This window comes from Hipposideros armiger, unplaced genomic scaffold, assembly GCF_001890085.2.
Source record: "Hipposideros armiger isolate ML-2016 unplaced genomic scaffold, ASM189008v1 scaffold_3, whole genome shotgun sequence".
Taxonomy (NCBI): domain Eukaryota; kingdom Metazoa; phylum Chordata; class Mammalia; order Chiroptera; family Hipposideridae; genus Hipposideros; species Hipposideros armiger.
The window spans coordinates 5,148,293-5,169,507 of record NW_017731353.1 but is presented as its reverse complement, the minus strand read 5'-3'; the positions used below and the strand labels follow the sequence as shown (position 1 = coordinate 5,169,507).

Below are 21,215 nucleotides of genomic sequence, written 5' to 3'. Positions count from 1 at the left end.
CCCACATATGAGGGCCAGTGACACTGCCCTCTGCAGCTAAGATGCTGAACAACAGCTCAACCTGGAGCTGGGCTGCGGTGAGTCGCCAGCGACGGCCTAGGCTGCAGCCCCTGCTGCAGTGGGTTGCCATGGGCTACCGTGTGTAGCCGGAAGCCAGTGTGAGCAGCCAGCAGCCGCTGTGAGCCGCTGTCCAGAAGCCCGCGACTGATCTGCCTCGCCGGGGAAGAGCGCATTGATGGTGCCAACTTGGGCCAGTGAAGTGACGTCCTCCACAACTAGACTGAAGAACAGCAGGACAGCAACTTTACTGTTCCCCTTCCCCCAATTCGCCAGCGCTGTTCCCATACCCCCAATTCCCCAATTTAAAAAAAAAAGGGTTTCTCAATTACATTTGGTTCACGTTGTGTTTCTGTTGGAGAGTCCATCGTCCTCTAGCGACCGAGGAGGGGGGAAGGGTACGGTTTTTCTCTTGTCTTTCCCTGAAAGTGGCTTGAACCTCAAACAGCAGCGCCACACTAAAGACACTTCTTGACCGAGTCATCCCTGACTGGTATGTTGGCACTCCTTAGAGAATTACATTAAAAATCCATCGAAACCGTTCCATCTGCGTCACTTATCAGATAGTACTCTCTGGTGTGGGTTGAGTGTGGTTGTTGTCAGTTGTTACAGAATTCACGAACAAGCACTTTAGTATTTATTTTCGCCGTGCCAGTAATTGGGCTAGGTGCCAGATTCCCAAATGAGTAAGATGTGACCGTCGTCATGGTCTGAAGGGACCAGTGAGTAGAATCTCTTTTCTCTCCTGAACTTTGAAAATTGGAACAAAATGCATTAAGAGACATGATGACCAAAATATTACTTTGGTTTCTGATAAAGATCTGCGTGAAAGACGAAGCGTGCGCTGAGAGCCACATACGCTTCCTGTTTACCGAGTCCCGGGATGAGACGACATTACCCATCCAGCTAGTCATAGACACGTGTTAGGCCTCCCCCTGGGGACTGACTGATGCAGAAGACAGGTTTCCTGTGGATGGGCTGGCTTGCTCCCAAAGGTGTGGGGAGAGAGGGGCATGCTGGTGGTCGGGGTTGGGAGCAGCACATGCGGGGTGCACATCACGTTGCACCTGCAGACCTCTGGAGGGCTTCGCTTTTTTTCTGAGTGAGAATGGGTGCCGTGGGAGGGCTTCGGGCAGAGGGGCAGCATAATCAGACTTAACTTTAGTGAGGCGCATTCCGGTTGCTGGGCTGAGAGGACTAGGACATTCAGCTAGAAAGCGATTGTCGTGGTCTAGGCGAGGAGTGATGGTGGCTCTGGCCAGGGTAATGGTGGGGCAGGTGTTGATAGTGGTGCGATTCCGAATATAATGTTAAGGAAGAACTAACAGAATTTGCTGAAGGATTACATGATGGATATGAGCAAAAGAACCGTCAAGAATTTTGAGAAGAACTGTTGGTAGCGTGAAATTTCCTGTTTACCAAGACGTGGGGACAGCTCATTTGGGAAGGGAGTATCAGGAACACGGTTTTGGACTTGTGCTTGAGCTGCTACACGCCAAGAACTTGTGTGTAGACAGAGGCCACTCAACAGTCAAGTGACGTGGACCTCTTCTCCATGTGCCCGCATCCCAGGCTCTCATCTAGTCACTCAGCTTCCTGTGTCGTCTGTCTGCCGACAGTTACCAGATGTGTACCTCCAGCCTCCCTCTGTGTCCCTAACTCCCACCCCTCTGTCCCACTGCCTCAGGCATGTTCCCTGGATATCGGGGGAGGCAGGCTCCTTGATACTGATACAGGCCTGGCACGGATGAGATGCTCAGATACTTACTGAATGAATATTGTTTTAAGCCTTAGACTAACCTCATGAGTAGGTGCTATTGTAATTGTACAGAAATGCATTGGTTCAGTCTTGGGTAAAATAAATTATAGGATACACTTGTACTTACATTAAGTTCTTTGAATTTTCAATACAGTAAGGAAAAGGAGATTAGAAAACGTTCATTTACTGGAGAGTTCAGATCCTGAACAAGCCAATTTACGTCGGCTTTTTTATTATTTTTACCAAGGTGAAACAAAAGCTTCCTGAGATATCCACAGATTCTTCCTGAGATACTCAATACAGAGTACTTTGGAAGATACTCATTCTGGGTTCTTCATGGTTAAATACATTGTTAATTTCAAGAACTAGAATTTCTTTGAATTGTGAATGACCTGCTAATCTGGCCCATGTAAAGGTCCCGTGGGCTCCTTTTTAGAAGAACCTTACACCTTGTGTCTAGTTTATGTCAGCTTTTTATTCAGGTGTACCATGTACCAGATAAGTGCCGCTTAGACGTGCAGCTTGCACAGTTTTCACAAGCCAGACGCACCAGTGTAACCGATTCCAGTCAAGAAGCAGACCACACAGCTCATGCCCTCGTGTCCCCGCCAGTTGCCGGCCACCCTCAACGTAACCACTACCTTGACCCCCAGAATCATAGATTAATTTCTCCTGTGTTTGTATTTACATAATTGGAATCATCCAAAATACACGTCTTTGTACCTGGCTTCTGTCTGCATTTGTGAGATTCATTCCTTGTTGTGTGTGGGTGAGGACTATTCATTTTCAGCCTACATAGTACTCCGTGTGCGAAGGTGCCACAGTTCATCCACTGTCCTGTCCACAGGCGTTTGGGCGCCCTGCTTTGAGTATTCTGGTGTTTGTGTTAGGATGAGCTAACGCAGGCCTTTCCCCGGGCTGCCCCCCTCGGAGAGGGAGTCCCAGCCCGATCCCCCTCGGCAGCAGGGGTCGGGAGTGACCGCAGGCCTTCACTCCTGCCAACGCTTGGTGCTTCCTGGGCTTTCTTTGTAGCCATTCCAGTGTGTGTGTAGTGGTGTGTACTGGTCATCACTTTATGACTTCATCATCCTTGGTGACCGATAGAGTCGAGCATCTTGTCGTCTCCTTATTGGCCATGTGGATATCGTCTTTTGTGAGGTGTCCGTTCAGTTCTGAACCTTTTTCGTCTTTACCAGTTGTGCGAGTGAAAGGAGAATGGCGGCTCTATCAGCCCAAATCCAAGGTGCTGAGGCCCGGTCTTCTCCCGAGGAGTTGGGGGCCCTGCTGCCGAGCCTCCTTCCTGCACTCCCCGTTCTCCTCCCCCCGAGCCTCACTCTGGCTGCGTCTGGCTCGGGGCAGCTGGATGGGATCTTATCACGTTCAGTGCTCATGCTCTTGACCTAACAATTCTACCTCTAGAGGCACGTAGCCTGCTCACAGAATCATGTCTCAACAGAAAACAAATACACCCCAAAGCCACACCGCCTCCATATACGGGTGCCCAGAGAGGTTAGCATGAGGGCATTGCATTGTTTGAAGGGCAAGGCAGACACCGTCGGTCAGGGGCCTGGTGACATCGCAGTGGCCTGCCCTTCAGCAGGTCATTATCCATGCCCACATGGCAAAAGGCCCACAGAGTGCTGTTAAGGTAAAAATATTTCAGCTCTGCCATACATGGAGTGACAAGCGATTCCTACTTTCTAGGTTATATATTTTTGCAGTGCTTCAATTTTCATAATGAGGTTGTCGTCTTTTTGTTGCTGCAAAAGCAGAAAAGGACAAACTTGCTGTTTCCACCAGCAGCGTGGTGGTTATCAAGTGGGCTTCCTGAGAAATGGGAAATAGGAACAGGTTTTCATGTCGGAAGAGCCTATCGTGCTGCAGAGCTCCAAGTATTATTTTCCCTGTTTTAACGCGAATAGTTGTGTATTAAGTAGGACAGAGGAATGTTGAAAGTGGAAATTGTTGGACAAAAATGAAACATTAGGCTGCTTTCCATTCTCCTAGGCTGGGATTATGTTTGGCTTTTGCCTTGTAAGTGGTGGCAGAGGCCTGGAGATGTTGTCAGTTGGCAGGAACGCTGCCATTTTAGGGAGCATTCACTATTTGTCAGGTCCTTGGCCACACGCCTGACACACAGCATCACACTCGGCCCTCACAGCGAGCCCAGGACTTCACGCTCATTCTGTAGGTGAGGAACCTTCGGCTCAGAGAAGTGAAAAGTTTACCCACGTACGTGGCTGAGCTCGGGGCACAGCACAGGCTGCCCGACTCCAAAGCCCGCGTGCCGTCCGCTGTGCCCAGCACCCATGCAGGCCGTACTCTTGTCTTTACATCAGTCTGTAAAACCTAGAGAAGCAAAGACCTGAGATCCCTGTGTTTACGGAAGCTCTTCTGCATGTCCTCCAGTCGCTTCTCCACTCTAGCTGTCCTTTCTGGCATTTGGAAAATGGGGCTGTGGGTAGGCAAGTGGAATTGGACAAGTGGACACCCCTCCCCCAGTGGTGCTGCAGTTCTGCGCCCAGGACGCCACAGGTGAGGAGAGATGGACAGCCACTGTGTTTATGAAGATTGGCACTGTCTCAGGGCGTCATCCATCGTGACCCTGACTTTGTGGTGCCTGTACGGTGGATATTTAGAGACTCCCCTCCCCCATCCAGGGCAAAATTAAGCCCTGACAGAAACCGGTGCTAAGTTGGGATCCCAGCTGCTGCTACAAGTGACATCTGAAAGGCCAGTTGATATGCACATTTGTCAGTGCAGGCAGTCATTGTCAGGCCTGGCCAAAGGGCAAGGTGAACATTTAACAATGAAGCGCACCTGGCAGACGACTCGGGAAGAACTTGGTTGGCTTTGGTGTGTTTTTGGGTTTTGGTGGGACGTGACTCAGAGCAGGCCACGTGCCTTTCCTTCAGCCTGTCCTCTTCCTGTCTGGGCAGGGGACATTCGTCTGATAACTGGGTATGCCCCTGTTGTGGTTGCCCCTGAAAGGTCTGCCCTCAGTAGCATCGTGGTCACTTATGCAGAAATTGGGAGGCCGCCCTTTCTCTGGAAGAAATGACTAAGCAGATTAGTCACTGGGAGTCCCCAACCTTCCTGCCATAAAGGCCACCCCGAGCAGAGGTCTGGGGCCTTGTTTTCTGAAGTTTAGTCACCGACCTTTGAGTTGCTCTCACAGACCTGATAGATCACAGTAAGATACCGGTTTGGTGTTTCCACCTGAAGAGGGGCTTTCGTTTCCTTTGGTTAGGCATGGCCACGTGGCAGGTGTGCATGTGTGGCAATCCCATGTGTCGGTGGGGGTGTGTAGCAGCTGGGACCTTGCTAGTGGGCCTGCAGAATGGCCATGCCACTTTGGAGAATTGTTTGGTAAAATCCGCAAAATGAAATGTGGTATAGACTCTGATCTGGCATTTCCAGTCATAGAAGACTTCCCGTGTTCCAGGAGACATGTATGAGAATGCTCATAGTAGCGTTGGTTATAAAAGCTGGAAACAAATGTCCACTGATGGGAGAGCAGATAAATAGAACTGGTATTACGGAATATAACGGAATGTGGCTGCGCTGGGAATGAAAGCACTTACGTATACTTCAGCACGGTTACCTGTCAGACCTGTGGAGTGAAAAAACAAGAGCAACATACTGCCATTAATATATACTATTTACCATTTGCTACCATTTAGCACAGACTTACAAACTAAACTCTACTTACAGATATAAACTCACAAAAAAAGTAAGGGATGACAAGCACAAAAATGAGAATCATGGTTGCCTGTTGTTGGGTTTATTGGGGGGTAACCCCATCGTAAGCCTGGGAGCATCTCTAAATGTATGTATGAAATCTCTCAAAATTTTGTCTTAATTTCAGTACTAGAACATCTCTAAAACCACACATACAGAATCGGAAGTGTAATTCCCTAAGTGAACAGGCTAAGAGGGTGGTTGGTACAGCTGCCTGACTGTGGTAGCGTGGGGCATCCTTTGGCATTGCCCCCCGCCCCGGACGATTGATATGCCTGAGGGATGTGAGGAGGGGAGCAGGAAGAGGGAAAGAGAGAGAGGTGCCCTGAGAGCTGCCCCTGGCTTCCTCCCGCTGTCACCGGTCACCGCTGTGCTTCTCAGCACTCACATGCATTCAGCTGTATTGCTAACCCGTAGTTTCAAGGAGAAGGTGACAGGCAGCCTCCAAGTCAGTATCTGTCCTGGTTGGTGTCCTCAATTTCCAGCGTGCCGAGGTTGGCTGCCATTACAGAGTGCTTTGCCCACTGGATTTATCCCGTCATGCGCTAGCGCCGGCTGTTTTGAGGCTTTTATGTACTCTGTGGAAACATTTCTTGCTAGAGACTTCTTCTAAATGCTGATGTTGCGCCCCGGCCATGCCCCAAGACAGGATTTGGGGCTGTGGCTGGCGGGCAGAGGTGGAGAGTGAGTGCTCTGCTGGGCTTCCTGGGTTCAGTTTACTGTCAGACCGAGGGAGATGTCGCCTCAGTCGACCCTGGGTCCTGAGCAGGGCTGCCCTGCACGTGCAGGCACCTGGGAGGGTTTGGGCCTCCATGCTTGCTTACCCTAGTTCCGCCCTTGGTTGTGGTGACAGATGTGAATGTGGACAGCCCCTCAGCCCCACGCCTGCCCACGCAGCCACTCAGTGCAGCAGACTGGAGGAGGCAGAAGTCGGCCCGCCCAGCCCATGTCTCCGGAGATCTCTGACCACCGAAGCTAACTAAAGGAACCGTGCATCCTGCCTAGACTTCTCCATTTGGGTCTGCTTTTTTAGCCCTGCTTTCACTCTTACTTGCCAGGGTGGAAGTCACACAGATTATTCCGTTGCTCTCACATCCCATCTGCCTGGTGAGGGATGTGCTGTGACTTTAGGGCCGCTGGAGCAGAAGGAGCGGCATGGGGGGGGGGGCAATAAGGGCACCGCAGAAGGAGGCACCAGAGAGGGAAACAGATAAACAGGCTGAGGCCCGACCGAGGGTCCTGTCAGTGCTGAAGGAAGAGGAGGGGGCACTCGTAAGGCCCCCCGTTACTCGGGAGCAAGAGTTAAATGCCTGCTTCGGCTCTGTGAGCATTTGGCAAATCAGGATTCAGTTAGATCAGCCTTGCTCCCCTCCAGATCAGGTTGGTAGTTAGGTGAGGCCCTGCACTGAGCAGGTACTGTGGGCCTGCTCTGGGGTAAGGACCTTATTGCATTATCCCAGGCATGTCACCTGCTTCACATCAGCCATCTCAAGGACAATATCATCAGCCCCATTTTTCAGACAAGGAGACTTAAGACTTAGTGGGGCCGGCCGAGTGGCTCAGTTGGTTAAGAGTGCGAGCTCTGAGCAACAGGGTCGCCGGTTTGATTCCCACATGGGCCAGCGAGCTGTGCCTGAGCTGAGCTGCCACTGAGCTCCCAACAGGTGGCAGGATGGCTCAGCTGGTGAGAGCACATGCTCCTAACAACAAGGTTGCCGATTGGACTCTTGCATGGGATGGTGGGCTCTGCCCATCCATCACTAAGATTGAACACAACACCTTGAGCTGAGCTGTTGCCGGGTGGCCAGATGGTTCAGTGGTTAGAGTGTGTGCTCTTAGCAACAAGGTTTCTGGCTCGACTCCCACATGGGATGGTGGGCTATGCCCACCCACAACTAAGATTGAACAGGGCACCTTGAGCTGAGCAGCCGCGAGCTGCCGAGGGGTGGCCGGATGGCGACTGGACTTGGAGCTGAGGTAGCTGCGCTCTCCACAACTAAGATTGAAAAACAACTTGGCTGTTCCCCTTCCCCAATTCCCCAATAAAATCTTAAAAAAAAAAAAAGACTTAGAGAGTGACTCTGAAGTATTTTAACCCAGACAGTGTATCTACAGAGCTCACCCTTTTAATCACCACGTGATTGATTAGCCCAGTCACATGATTTTGAGGCATAAAGAAGGCAGCATAAGCTGTATCAAGGGCCCACTGTGCTTGGGCGAGAAAGGAGGAGCAGCAGAGCAGAGGGCCCTGGAGAAGTCATTCCACCCAGCTTACCTACTTTGGATCCGGAGAATGGCTGCGACAAATAAGGGCTGGTGTGAGCTCTTGGGTGAGGAGAGCTGCCCCACCTTCCTGCAGATTCGTGTTCACGTTTGGGGCCTGAGACAGCAGACAGGCAGCTGTGGAGCCACGTGCAGCCTGGCTGCGCGTGTGAAGGAAGGCCCAGGCCTGGCTGTTCTTTGTGGTCCAGAGTGCAGTGGGCACCTAGATCATTGCAAAGAGCAGGTGCCTTACCTGGGCCTGCCTGCCGCCTGGAAGGTCTTTGGCAAAGGAGTTGAACTTTGACCCTATTAAGTCACCTGCGACAGTGTAGACCAGCGGTTCTCAACCTGTGGGTCGTGACCCCTTTGGGGGTCGAACGACCCTTTCACAGGGGTCGCCGGGTACTCATATGTGAGCATATCTGCATGTGGGTCTGGAGACCGATAGAGGAGCGGTGTCTCGGTTCCTAAGACCATCGAAAATGTGTGTTTTTCGATGGTCTTAGGCGACTCCTGTGAAAGGTTGAGAACCACTGGTGTAGACACAGTGACAGGCCTGTGTGTCATTTGGAAGGGATTTTAGTAGTCAATTGCTAGAAAAATGGAAAGGGGGAGTGCTTTTTATTTTTAAAACTACAGATATTTGTTTTGTCATTGCATAGGATTGTGTTCTGTTCCCTACTTTTCAACCAATTTCAAGTATTGGGAATTTCAGTTACCAAAAGAAGCATTTCTTTTCATGGCATGTGTTTTGATTGGTTGATTCATTGAGTGAATGTGTACTGAGCATCTTCTGTGGGCCAGGCACCGTGTTAGCACTGGGGAGCCAGAAATCGCCACGGCAGGCCCAGCACTCTTGGGAGGAGCCAAACACAGAAAGAAATCACTTAGTAAGATAGTTTCATACAGTGGAACGCGCTGTGGTAAATGGCAAGATGAAGGAAGGCCGCTCGGTGGGTTTTGTTTAACCAGCTTCATGGAGATAGATTCACAAATACAACTGACTCGTCGGAAGTGTAGAAGTCAGTTTTCTTTAGAACTCACTGGGTTCTACAACCGTCACCAGACTCTGACTTGGGAACAGGAGACTTCATGCTCTTTAGCGATCAGTCTCCATCCCTCTCCACTCGCGCAGCTTTAGGCAGCCACTGATCCACTTCCTGTCGATTTGCGTCTCCTGGACATTTCAAATGATTGGGATTATACAGCTCGTGGTCTTTATGACGGCTCCTTTCCCTCAGCTTGATGTTGACAAGATTCATCCATGTCGTAGCCGGTGTCAGCATACTTCATTTCTTCCAGTTGCTGACAATGGTCCACTGCATGGATACACCACATTGTATGTATTCGTTCATGAGCGTTTGGCCGTTGGAGTTGTTAGCACCTTCTGGCTATTATGAAGAATGCTCCTGTGAACGTGTGCAAGTCACACGGCTGTGCGTTTTCATTTTTCTGGGGTGTATGCCTAGGAATAGGATTGCTGGGCCGTAGGGTTACTGTGTTTGACCTTGAGATGACCTGCCAGAGGTTTTCAAAAGCAGCTGCGCCATTTTACATTTCCAGCAGCAGTGCTTCAGGGTTCTACTTTCCCCAGTCCTCACCGGCACTTGGTGTTATCTGACTTTTTCATACTTGATGGGTTTGAAGTGGTAATTATGGTAGTTTTGATTTGCATTATTTTCCTGATGACTAATGATGTTAAGCATCTTTTCATGTGCTTGTCAATTGTATTCTTCTTTGAAGAAATGTCTATTCAGACCCTTTGACTATTTTTAGTTGGGTTATTTGTCTTTCATTGTTGAATTGTAAGATTTTAGAAAATATTTTTTGTATACAAGTCCCTATCAGGTATATGATTTGCAAATATTTTCTCCCATTCTATAGTTTTGTCTTTTCACTTTCTTGATGGTATCATTTGCAGCACAAACATTTTTTTATTGAGGTATAATTGACATATTAGCTTCAGGTATACAATGAAATGATTCGATATTTGTATATATTGCAAAATGATAACCACAATGTCTAATTTAAAAGTTTTTAATTTTGATGAAGTCCAGTTTATCTATTTTTTTCTTTTGTCACCTGTGTTTTTGGTATTGTTTTTAAGAAATCATTGCCAAATCCAAGGTCACAAAAATTGTATCCCTGTATTTTCTTCTAAGAGTTTTATAGTTTTACATTTACATCTTTGATTCATTTTGTTTATTTTTGTATATCGTGTGAGGTAAGGGCTTGAATTCATTCTTTTGCATGTGACTATTCAGTTGTCCCAGCATCATTTGTTGAAAAGAATATCTGTTCCCCCATTGTACAGTGTTGACGCCCTTGTCAAAAATCAGGTAGCCGTAGACACATGGGTTTATGTTTGGACTCTCAATTCAATTCTTTTGTTCTCTATAGCTCTCCTCATGCCAGTACCATGCTGCCTTGATTACCGTTAACTTTTTAGTAGCAAATTTTGAAATTGGGAAGTGTGAATTCGCTAACTTTATTCTTTTTCTAGATGTTTTTTACTATTCTGGGTTCCTTGTATTTTCCTACACGGGAATATTAGCATTTTCTACCCAGAAAAAAAAAAAGCAGCTGGGTTTCTAATAGGGATTACATTGAATCTGTAGATCAGTTTAGGGAGTACTGCCATTTTAACAATATTGAGTGTTTTGGTCCTTGAACATGGGATGTCTTTCCATTTATTTAGATCGTCTCTAATTTTTTTCAATAGGTTTTTGTGGTTTTCAGTGTATAAGTCTTATCCTTTTTTTTTTAAACTTTATTGGGAAACAGTGTGTTTTTTCCAGGACCCATCAGCTCCAAGTCAAGTTGTTGTCCTTCAGTCTTAATTGAGGAGGGCACAGCCTACCATCCCATATGGGAGTCGAACTGACAACCTTGTTAAGAGCATGTGCTCTAACCAGCTGAGCCATCCAGCCGCCCACTGGCAGCTCAGCTCAAATCATTATCGTCAATCTGGTTGCAGAGGGCGCAACTCACTGGCCCATGTGGGAATCGAACTAGCAACCCTGTTGCTCCGAGCACACACTCTAACCAACTGAGCCACCCGGCCGCCCCAGTCTTATACTTCTTATATTAAATTTATGCCTAAGTATTTTATTCTTTTTGATGATATTATAAATTGAAGCTTTTTAAAATGTCATTTGGAATGTTCATTACTATTGTATAGAAATGCGTTTGATTTTTGTATATTGATCTTGTATCCTGTGACTTTACTGAATTTATTAGTACTAATATTAGTACTAATAGTTTTTTAGTGGATTGCTTGGGATTTTCCATATACAAGATTATGTCATCTACAAATAGAGATAGTTCTATATCTCCCTTTCCAATCGGGATGGCTTTTGTTGGAATCCTAGAGTGGGAGTAGTGAGAATGGCGTCCCAGCCTTGGTCCTGATCTCAGAGAGAAACCATTCAGTCTTTTGCTATGTCCAGAGGGCTCTGAACACCTCAGTTCTAGTTCAGTCTCCACTGCCAACTCGGACACCTTGCCCCTGTCACTTATTGCAGTTTGTAAACCCCAAAATGAGAAAGTTGATTTGAAAGGGCCTTTCTTTCCAGTTTATACACCTTCACTTCTGTGGTTCTTCTTGGGTATTCTTTCTTCTTAGCTGGTTCCCTTGGACTTCGCTTAGATCATCATCATACAGACTCTATAAGGACGCTCGGAAATACTTGCCCATTCTGTTTCCACACCCATTTTGACTGCCTTTGACTTCCACAATTCTGCACAACCGAACCTAGACAGAAGTTGCAAAAATTGAAACACGGAAGCAGCAATGTTTTAAGGAATCCATATTTCCTTTTTTTTTTTTGTAACTCAGAACAGCCAGGGGAAAAGATTTGTTTGGGGACGATGCTCATTTCCACAGAAGGTCACAGAACTCCACTGTGCCCCTAACACTCAGCACCCTCTTCTTTTCAGACTCTCAGCGTTCTCATCTCTCCTCCTTCACCATGAAGCTGATGGACAAATTCCACTCACCCAAAATCAAGAGAACGCCATCAAAGAAGGGAAAACCAGCTGAGGTGTCCGTGAAAATCCTGGAGAAGCCTGTGAACAAAGTAAGCTTCCTCGCTAGGAGTTTCTCCTGGCCTTCTGCTGGGAGCGATATGAGTTTGTGCTCATTTTCTGAGTTCAAGTTCACTCCCTGGGGACTGAGCTTTCAGTACAGAGCACCTGTTCCATAGCGTCCCGTGGTTCCAGGCGGGTCTCCAGCATTCTTGTGATACATGAACCCTTAGGGTGGTGAGTGTTTCTCATCTTAATCGGTCAGCTTCCTTTGGGTAGAATGGTTCTCCTTTTCCAGATGTGTCATCCTCTGGGCATTTACAGCAGCTCAGCATATCATGTTCACACCCAGGATGCCGCTCGAGAGCCCCATGCTGCCCTAGCACATGCACACACGTATGGGGGAGTTTGTGATGTCCAGCACGTCCATCATTCGGCTTTAGGGCTCGCGCTCTGAGACACGCAAAATCCCTGAAACCCAGCCAGATATCCTCAAGCACTAGTAACCTCAGTAGGGCCAGTCAAGCCAGATATGTTGAAACAGCTGTTGATTTTCATCAACCCCTCCCTTCAGCCTCAAACGGCCATTACAAGCTCTGTAGGAATCCAGGTTTCCTCTCTTCCAGGAGGCAACAGACAGATTTCTACCAGAGGGCTACCCTATCCCCTTGGATCTGGAGCAGCAGGCAGTAGAGTTTATGTCCACCAGTGCTGTGGCTTCCAGGTCTCAAAGGCAGAAGGTCAGTGTAATGTTAAGAACATGGGGTTTGCCTTGCCTTCTACTGCAGAATCCTGGCCCATGGTCTCGGGGATGGAACCACCTCTGTTGCAATATCATTGTGTTCAGTTGGGTGGCAGCTGTGGGCTTACTTGTTCAGGAAACAGCCCAAGGGACCTTGGGGAAAAGTAAGAGTTTACCCCAAGCCCCTATGGGGAGTCCTCCATGGCGAAAGCTCGGGGACCCTTTCTGGGGTTGGTTTGGGTGCGCTGCTTGGGTCCAGTGGGTTCTGGGGGAAGTGGGTGAGTCTCATCTCATCTCTCAAGACCAGCTGTTCTTTCCTCGAGCTGCTAAGATGATCTGAGTAGCTGAGAAAGGGCATCTAAAGTATAAGGAGCTCTGTTAGACCGGTGACACGGCCATAGAACCAAGTGCCCTCAGAGCCAGGGCCACCTGTGTCTTAGCCCCGTGCTCAGCGCTTCGCACTCGTTCTCTTACTTAACCCTCACGACAACACTGGCAGGTAGAAAAGGAAACTGAGGCTGTAGAGATACTGAACATTTGGCCAAGCCACACATAAAAAGGGTGGTGAAGCTGAGATTTGAAGAAGACTGCCTGACATCCAAGTCAAAACCTCACGCGGCCGTTTTGCCTATTTATGAAAGCCAGTTTGTTTCTGACTATCTCACAAGTCCAAATGTTAACCCCCACCCATCACTAAACATCACAACAAAAGTAAACTTAGCAATGTGAAATAAAAAGAAGCCTTGTAGACAACTAGGTCCTCTAGTGATGACCCGAAGCAGTTTGTGGCAGAGCTGTTGACACAGTCCTCAGTTTAATGTCACTGGGAGTTAGTTATGCCACTGCCCTGTTACGGAAACACACAATCCGTGAATTTTGCACCTAGTTGTTTTTTGGTTTTTTTTTTTATGTTGACTAGCAGGTTGTCTTAAAATCCTAGTTAAAAGTGGAGAAAAGAAAGGTTTTAAATCTAGAAGTCTTTTGTTGGAGATTCAAAATTTTTCCTGCCCCATCTGTTAACAAAAGGAGGCTGAAGAACAAGAGTGAGATACTCAGTGTTTGCCGGGTTGACCCCAACTCCAGGCTGGAGAAGAGTGTGACACGGAGGAGATTCGGTCTGTGCCACAGTGACTTTGTTATTACGATCTGTTTAGCAACCTCTTGGAGCTGAGTTGAAGATTAAGTCCAAGACGAGTGTCAGCTGTCATCTAGCACTATTCCGGGCAGTCCAGAGGAAAACAATTTACTAACACTTGTGCTCTGCTAGTGAACTCTGATAAGAAACTGTTCCAGCCACTCAGTTCTTGGAATTCCTGTCCCCCCCTTTCTTCATTACTCCAAGAGAAGTCATGGGGCGGGGGAATTCGATGCTACAGTGTACTTGACTTAATGGGGGTTCCTGCAAACTCCAGGGGGCGATGCCAATATTTGGAGACGTTTTTTGGTGTCATAACTGGGAAGGCAAAGCAGGTGCTACCGTATCTGGTGGACAGAGGCCAGGGATGCTGGTGAACATCCTGCGATACCTAGGACAGCTCCCCACCCCAAACAAAGAATTGCCCACCCCACAGTGTCGCCAGTGCGCAGCTGCGAAACCCTGTTCTGTAGCAGGGAGCTGCAGGCGTGACCTCTACCCAGGGAAGGGTGTTGCCCGGGTTTTGGTCGTCGCCCTTTAAGAAGGGCTGAATCACTGTGCTGTGCCCCAGGTCACCTGCATGAAACAAAGTGAATACAAACGTGTCGTTTGGTGGAGGCCCACAGACAGAACCGGCAGTGTTGCAGGGACCTGCCTACCTGTGTGAACTTTGAAGGCTGTCGGAGAAATCTTACAATAAGTCTGACATTTGCTATTAATTATTCATTACTTATTAGCTCTCTTACTTCTTAGAGAATATTTCCATATACATTCTCATTTTATCCCAGTTTATACGCATGGCTTTCCCTGTTTAAATACACGGGAAACTGCAGCTCAGGGGTTAGAAGCACAGATTCGGATTCACTGCCGGCTTTCCGAGGGTCTCTCTCTGTGCCCAGGCCCTGTCCTGTGCGGTGTCACATGTTCTTATTTGCTCCTCCATAACCATGTGCAGAAGCTTTCAGCATTTCTAATATACAGAGAGTTTGGGCACTGGCCCACGTTTTCTTAAGCAAACCTGTTTTTCCCTTAAATGTTACAAACTACTTCCATGTGTATTCTCCTTCAGTCCCCACACCAACCTCTTTCAGTCCCCCGGGCAGGTCTTCTTCTCCCCATTGTGCAGATGCGGAGCCGGAAGCCTACCAGGCCCGAGGCACAGAAATGGCTTTGGGTCTAGGCCCTCCCAGCACCACTGCTCTCACGTGGTTGCCTGCTTTGCTTGGGCTGGTGGTGGCACCACCTTGTCCTTCACAGTGGGGCTGCTCAGGAGGTGGCATGTGCCTCTCTGAGGTTGTGCTGCTGCGCAGTATCAGCAAAGGCCTCGGGTCCTGGTTGTAGCAAGTGTTCGGTCTAGTGTCCCGTTGTCAGCTCTCCTGACTGCTGGCTGCATTTTGCAAGAAGCCACAGCTAGCACCTGAGGGGCTAGGAGAATGCACAGTGCTCAGAGGCCATTAATCCTGGGAGTGGAATTTGCTGGAGAGTTCATGGGTGAAACCTGACTCTGCTAAATTGTCGCTCCTTTGCTAGGAGCCCAGGGCAGCCTGGCTCTTCAGTGGCTCATTTGAGCGCTCTGCAAATGACAGGAAACTTCTTTTTACTCTAACACGCCTTGCCCCTTTGGGATGCCTCCCTTCTCCAGGTTAGCCCCTCTCTCCCCAGTGACCCTGATGACACTTTCTGTAAGTGTTTCCTACTTCCTCCCCACATTTCATCATCACTGGTTCCTGACATTTTCTGCTGTCCTGAGATGGCAGTGTGGTGGTCACAGTCCTCTAGCCAGACTGGCCAGCTGTGGTTTTAGTCACATTTGATGTCTGCAGGCACCCAGACCCCTTCATACTCAGGCTCTCCCCGGCCCCCGGTAGGTGGTGGCAAAGCCGAGAGCACCTGTCCGTAAGTGGAGAAAAAAGTGCCTGAACTCTGGGAACAGACAGCAACTAAGCAAGGATGTCGGGTAGTGAGGACGGAAGAGCACAGGGTAGAGGCTACAGCGATGGGGTGGGGGTTCTCTTTCCCCCCTGGAGAACTCCCCTGGTGGCCTACAGAACGCACTTGGGGAAGTGCTCTGTTGAGAGAAATTAAATCAGGTCTTTGAAAGTTGTCTGACTAAAGGCGTTACTTACTTCTTGATCCCATTCATATATTTGTCTTTTGATATTCCCATGAAATAAACACCTCCACTATTGACTTTTTTTATTTAAAATGGCATTCTCCATTATTTTAGAAGGAAAAAGGTAGTGTTCAGAATCCTAATCACTTTTTATTTTACCTATATTATTTACTTATCTATTGGTAGATTATCATATATTAACTTTTTCTAGAAATTATCCTCTTGTCCACACTTGCTTTTGTTGATCTAGTCTCTGGACCTCAAAGCGCCCCCAGGTGGCACTTGTCCTCATACTGGACGTGTCATCGATTCTCCTGGAGCAGACCATCCGTTATGGGCTGCTTCCATTTTATCGATTATCCTCGATTCCACCTTCCCTGCCAGCCAGCCGGGGCCCATCGTTGACGTTAGGGCCGGCACATGGAAGGGAACAAAGCGGTGTGCACCCTGCTGGCTGTGGGTTCCGGGCGTCCCACAGTGCGGGGCAGAGGCGTTGGGCGCGGGCTCTGAATCCTGGGGGTGCAGGGCTCTGAAGTCTCCTCTTCCCCCGGAGCACTTTTCTGTGAGCATTTGCTGCTCGGGTCATGATTGAATCACTGCCAGCTGCTCCGCTTCTTCACCCCAGAGCACGCGCCCCCTCTAGCCCCAGGGTCCCCAGGTCCTGCGGGAGGGCCACACCATTTCTTTGAGCGATGGCTGTGTCTTTCAGGGGAATGTGGGGTCTAGCGAGGCCTCCTGGCAGGAGGGGTTTTGAACACTAAGGCCAGCCCAGCCTTACACAGCCCCTTGAGTCTTGGTCTTTGAAGGGCCTGGGTCTCTAGATTTGATTTGCTGGGTAGATATGCACCATGGGACTTAACTGTTGGTTCTCTAAGCTCCCCACAGCCATCAGCAAATTAGTCCTCACTGGATACCCCTAATGAGATTAGTGATGGTGTCTCTGTGTGGGAGAGAAGTGAATTTTCAAGGCCTCAGGCCACATCAGCCTCTGTTCCAGGGAGGGAATCCAGGAATATCTAAAGAGCCTTTCTAGGTCCACGCCCTCTCCTCCTTCCTTCAAGTTAGGCCTCTGTATCCTGATCGCAACCCTTAGATAAGGAATCCGGCTTGGTTTCTGCAGCCAGAAACCTTTTCCATGTGCATCACTGTCAAGATAGTTTACAGGAATTTTTGTCTTTTTTTTTTCTAAATAGCTCCCTTTACCCTCTCCCCTCCCTCCTTATGCTTAACATTTCCTTTCAGAACCTGAGCTGGCTGGAAGAGAAAGAGAAGGAGGTGGTCAGTGCCTTGCGCTACTTTAAGACCATTGTGGACAAAATGGCCATCGATAAGAAGGTGCTAGAGATGCTTCCAGGCTCAGCCAGCAAGGTGCTGGAGGCCATCCTACCGCTGGTGCAGAGCGAACCCCGAATCCAGCACAGGTGAGTGGCTCTGAAGTCCTCAGCGGCATCCGTCCGAGCAGTGGAGGCCTGAGGCGTCTTAGTGTGGGGACATTTCAAACTCAGGGCTTCTAGGAACAGTGAAGAGAGTCGGGAGGGAAAGGAACCCTCTCCCCAGCCCCTTGGACGTCACCTGATGCTCTCCCAAGGTCAAGGTCATTGTTACTCAGGAGACTTCAACATGAGGCCGATCTCTACTGTTCATCACTAGGGACGTAGCCATGGTGTGAGTCGGGGGTCATTTCTTTGCATGAGCTCATTGGCCATAATCACATTGATGAGGACGCATTTCTCCTACTACCCTGTGTGAACCAGTTTATTATGATGTTTAATCCTGTCAACACCTAGCCTGTTGGAGACCGCAGCTGCTTAGATGATGAGGGCAAACGAGACAGAGAAGAGCCCCTTCGAGCATGGGCCAGTGAGACACTGACCTGTCAGCCAAGACCTCCCACAGGGCAGCGCAGGTCGCTGGAAGCCAGGTGTGGGGGGTGGAGTCAGCCCTCCTCCGGAAGCGTCTGTCGGGTAATGCTTTTAGTGCTGGAGTGCATTTTCCTTGTACAGGCTAGCAAGCAGCTTGCCCCAGGTTTATTGTTAAGTGCAGAAAGAAAGCAGTATTCTATGCGATCCTAAGTGAAAGCCCAGCAGGAACTTTTCCTCGAGAGGCTGTCAGATGCCTGCAGCTCTGTTTCTCCTCCCTGCCTGGTACCTGCTCAGGATAAACGCATTCTCATCTCGGTTTCAGTTCCTGGAGATGCGTTAGTGTTCACAGAGCCCCACGAGGCTGGGCTTTCATGAGCTGCTTTCAGAACTTGGCAATGAAGTGCAGTTTTCTTTTTCTGGAAACAAAGCAAACGATCTTTATTTCCAAGATGCTCTCTGCTGTGGGGCTTCCACCCTGGAGTGCCAGCCGCCCCTGTGGACGGTGGGCGTTCCGCTGGCAGCTCACGGAAGCAAGTTGGTGGTGGAGGATACAGGGTCCGTGTGGCTTGGCCCTGCAGCTGGCCTCACTTTTTCATGCCATGCTGTTGTCACATAGGAAGCGCATCTGAGGAAATGAGTCCCTTTGGTGCCCTGTTCAGTGCTTTGTGTGCTGGTCTCGAGAGCCTGGAAACCAAGTACTAAGCTTTTCTGTGAGCTGACCCAGGGCCCAGCTTCGAGATCATGCCGTTCTCCTGTGGGGGAACACACCTAACGTTAGGCTGCGGTCCGTAGATGACTTTTTACAAAACGCTCTCATATACCTCTCCCCACGCGATGGTCCCACCACGGGAGTTAAAATCTAGTTGAGAAAATCAACTCCCGCGTCTATGATGAAGTCCTAATCTGACAGTACCCAGCAGGAGCTCTGTTGGATTTGAAGGAGGGAGAGTTGCAGGGTCCGGTTCCTGGAGGAGGAGATGCGGGAGCCGGACCTGAAGGGAGGGTGGGAGTTGGATTGGCCGTGGGGCCAGGAGAAGGAGGACAGCAAAGGCACCGAGGCAGCCGGGCCCGGTGTGCTCCCTGACCGGACCGAAGGAGACACAGCCGGCACGGGGGCCGAGCGTGTGGCCCCCTAGGGGAGCGGCACACACAGGGGAACACTGGGAAGAGGGCGGATCGCTTCACCCGCCTCAGGCAGGTGCTGAGTGTCCTTAGCAGAGTCACCATAGTGAAACTCTGTGACGAAGGGCGTTGACAGTGTGTCGCTACCAGGACTGGCGCTTCGTGGAGTGTTGGCCAGCAGCCCTGCTGGGAAATGGCTTTCTAGACACGCCAGCGCTGGTAGAATTGGTCAGTAATATGAGAATGGTTTGAGGGCATTTTTTTGTCTGTGGGGAGGTTTTGTAATTGTTTTATAGCTGACAAAAATCTTCTAACGTCTATAACAATCTCCTAGAGCGAAAAAGAGAAATGCCTGGGAGTGGCTGTAAGGAATGATGATTTTTTTTTTCTTTTCTTTTTTGCTGGTAGTCCTTTGACATTTAAGAGATTTTCCTCCTGAAATTCTTCTGAAGAGCCAAGATTTTTATTGATCTCCCTGAGATGATCAGAAATGCTTCCTCAAATGCTTCTTTTAGCGTCTTTTCATCATTGCCCCTGTGCAGTTTGAAAGCTGGGAGGAGCTTCCCCACCCTCTGCTCAGAGCCCCTTCTACAGGCTGGGTCCTGATGGGCAGGCTTTTCACCACCCTCCCCCCGGCTACCAGGACAGTGGTGGGCTGGCCTTCGGATAGGCAGCTGGCTACTCGGTGTGGGTGATGCATGCAGGTGGGTGGACACCCAGAGGCAGCGAGTGCAGGACCCCGGCCTGCCTGCAGTGTAGATGGCCTGGCTCCATTTCAGAAACAGATCAGCGAGTGGTCCACTGGACAGCGTTTTCACAGTACAGGACCCTCCTCCCTTCCTTCGTGTCATAGCCCCTGACAGAGGGATAGTCTGCCTCCCAAGCTAATAATGTGAAAGGTGGACACAATTGCCAAATTCTGTAGGCGCTTTCAAGGAACTGTCACCATTCAAGGCAGATAGAAAGTCAGTATTATATTGACGTGCACCCCGCCCCCCCCCATCTAATTATTGCCAGTAGCTTAACAGAGTGGTGCTTTGGTGGAGCCCCCAGGGCACCTGGTCTGCCAGGCCCCAGGAGGCAGAGTTGCTCCAGTGCCTTCCCTGGTCAGGATGATGTCACCTAGGAGCCAGCCCCCAGGAGAGACTTCACTTGGTTTCACCCTCTCAGTCCTCTGGCCTAAGAGGGTAGGTCCAGCACCCAATACTTTTCACTCGTGTTTTCCTCCGAAGCAGCCCAACCTGGCTTTCTCGGCTCCTTTTGTAAACTTTTCTCGTTTCTGATGGGGCTTGAGGAGGCTGCTCTGGTTCTGTGTGACTCTCCTGTTGGGACATGCAGAGTGGAATGACTGCTACGTGGCATGTTAGACTTCTTGGGAGCGTGTTCTCCTCCTTACCTGGCTCTGAGGAGCCTCACGTTAAAGTGCTGTTTGAGTCAGGTTTTTGTGTTAAAAAGCTTTGTTTTTAGAACCTGTTTTAACCATGTCTTACAATATTATATGTGTTTTTCTAAAAATTATATCTTTGATTCCTAAACGCCTGCCTCATTTTTCTTTTCTTTCTTTCTTTCTTTCTTTCTTTCTTTCTTTCTTTCTTTCTTTCTTTCTTTCTTTCTTTTTTTTTTCTAAATGTTTTGAGTAGAAGAGGGGCAGCCAACAGGTTTTCTATATTTTTGCTCTTCTATTGTAATACATAATATTTGAAGTGGAAAAATAACCCTTTCTATAATTCCTATAGAAAATTGTCTTTAGCTATTTAAAACTATATGAAAGATATAAAAGTTCATTTTGGCCTCCACTGTACACCTGGTGAAGCATCCCGAAACATTCAGGGTGTCTGTTTGGTGTGCGCTGGCCTCACAGTGTAGCTAACCTCCCACACACGCGCGCACACACACACACCCCGGGTCCCCTCGCCTCCGATTTGTCATCGTTCTGGAAACACTCTTCATGAGTGCAGTCGGCTGGCCTCTCGGCCATGGCTGTGGCACAAGGGAGGCGTAGCTGAGCCCACGGCAGAGGACTTCTAGTAAACTGCAGATCTGTTTGAGCTCACGTTTAAAGGCTGTTCCTGTAAAGGACCCCGCCTACGCGAGTCCCACAAACCTGTTGCCTCCTTGTGACATGTCGGATGGGAATTTTAGTCTAACTCCAGACAAGAAATATGTGACACTTTGCCCCAGCCCAGTGGTTAGCACCTAGGAGGAGGGAAGGGGTGGTACCTTCAGACATCATCAGAATCTTGGGGGATGTAAAGTTTGAAAAAGCGGATTAACTTTCATGATGGAATTTTTATGTTAGAGTTGAGAAATGAAACAAAATGACAAGACTAGAAGGCTTCGCAAAGTTTTACTGGCTGTAAGGAGATGGGTTCAGGGAGGAAGGGTTTGTTTATCCA

The 21,215-nt window shown here is 49.0% G+C and overlaps 1 protein-coding gene across 12 annotated transcripts in view; it reads left to right on the top strand.

The window, feature by feature from the left end:
* RAPGEF1 (Rap guanine nucleotide exchange factor 1) overlaps positions 1 to 21,215 on the top strand; it is a 132,797-nt gene that overhangs the window by 56,401 nt on the left and 55,181 nt on the right. For 11 of the 12 annotated variants that reach the window (XM_019638909.1, XM_019638849.1, XM_019638830.1 and 8 more), the window contains 3 exons: positions 11,759 to 11,898; positions 12,472 to 12,585; positions 17,078 to 17,256. In XM_019638909.1, coding sequence (XP_019494454.1) covers positions 11,759 to 11,898; positions 12,472 to 12,585; positions 17,078 to 17,256 — 433 coding nt within the window. The remainder of the gene's footprint in view (positions 1 to 11,758; positions 11,899 to 12,471; positions 12,586 to 17,077; positions 17,257 to 21,215) is intronic. The other variant, XM_019638867.1, reaches the window with a different exon arrangement.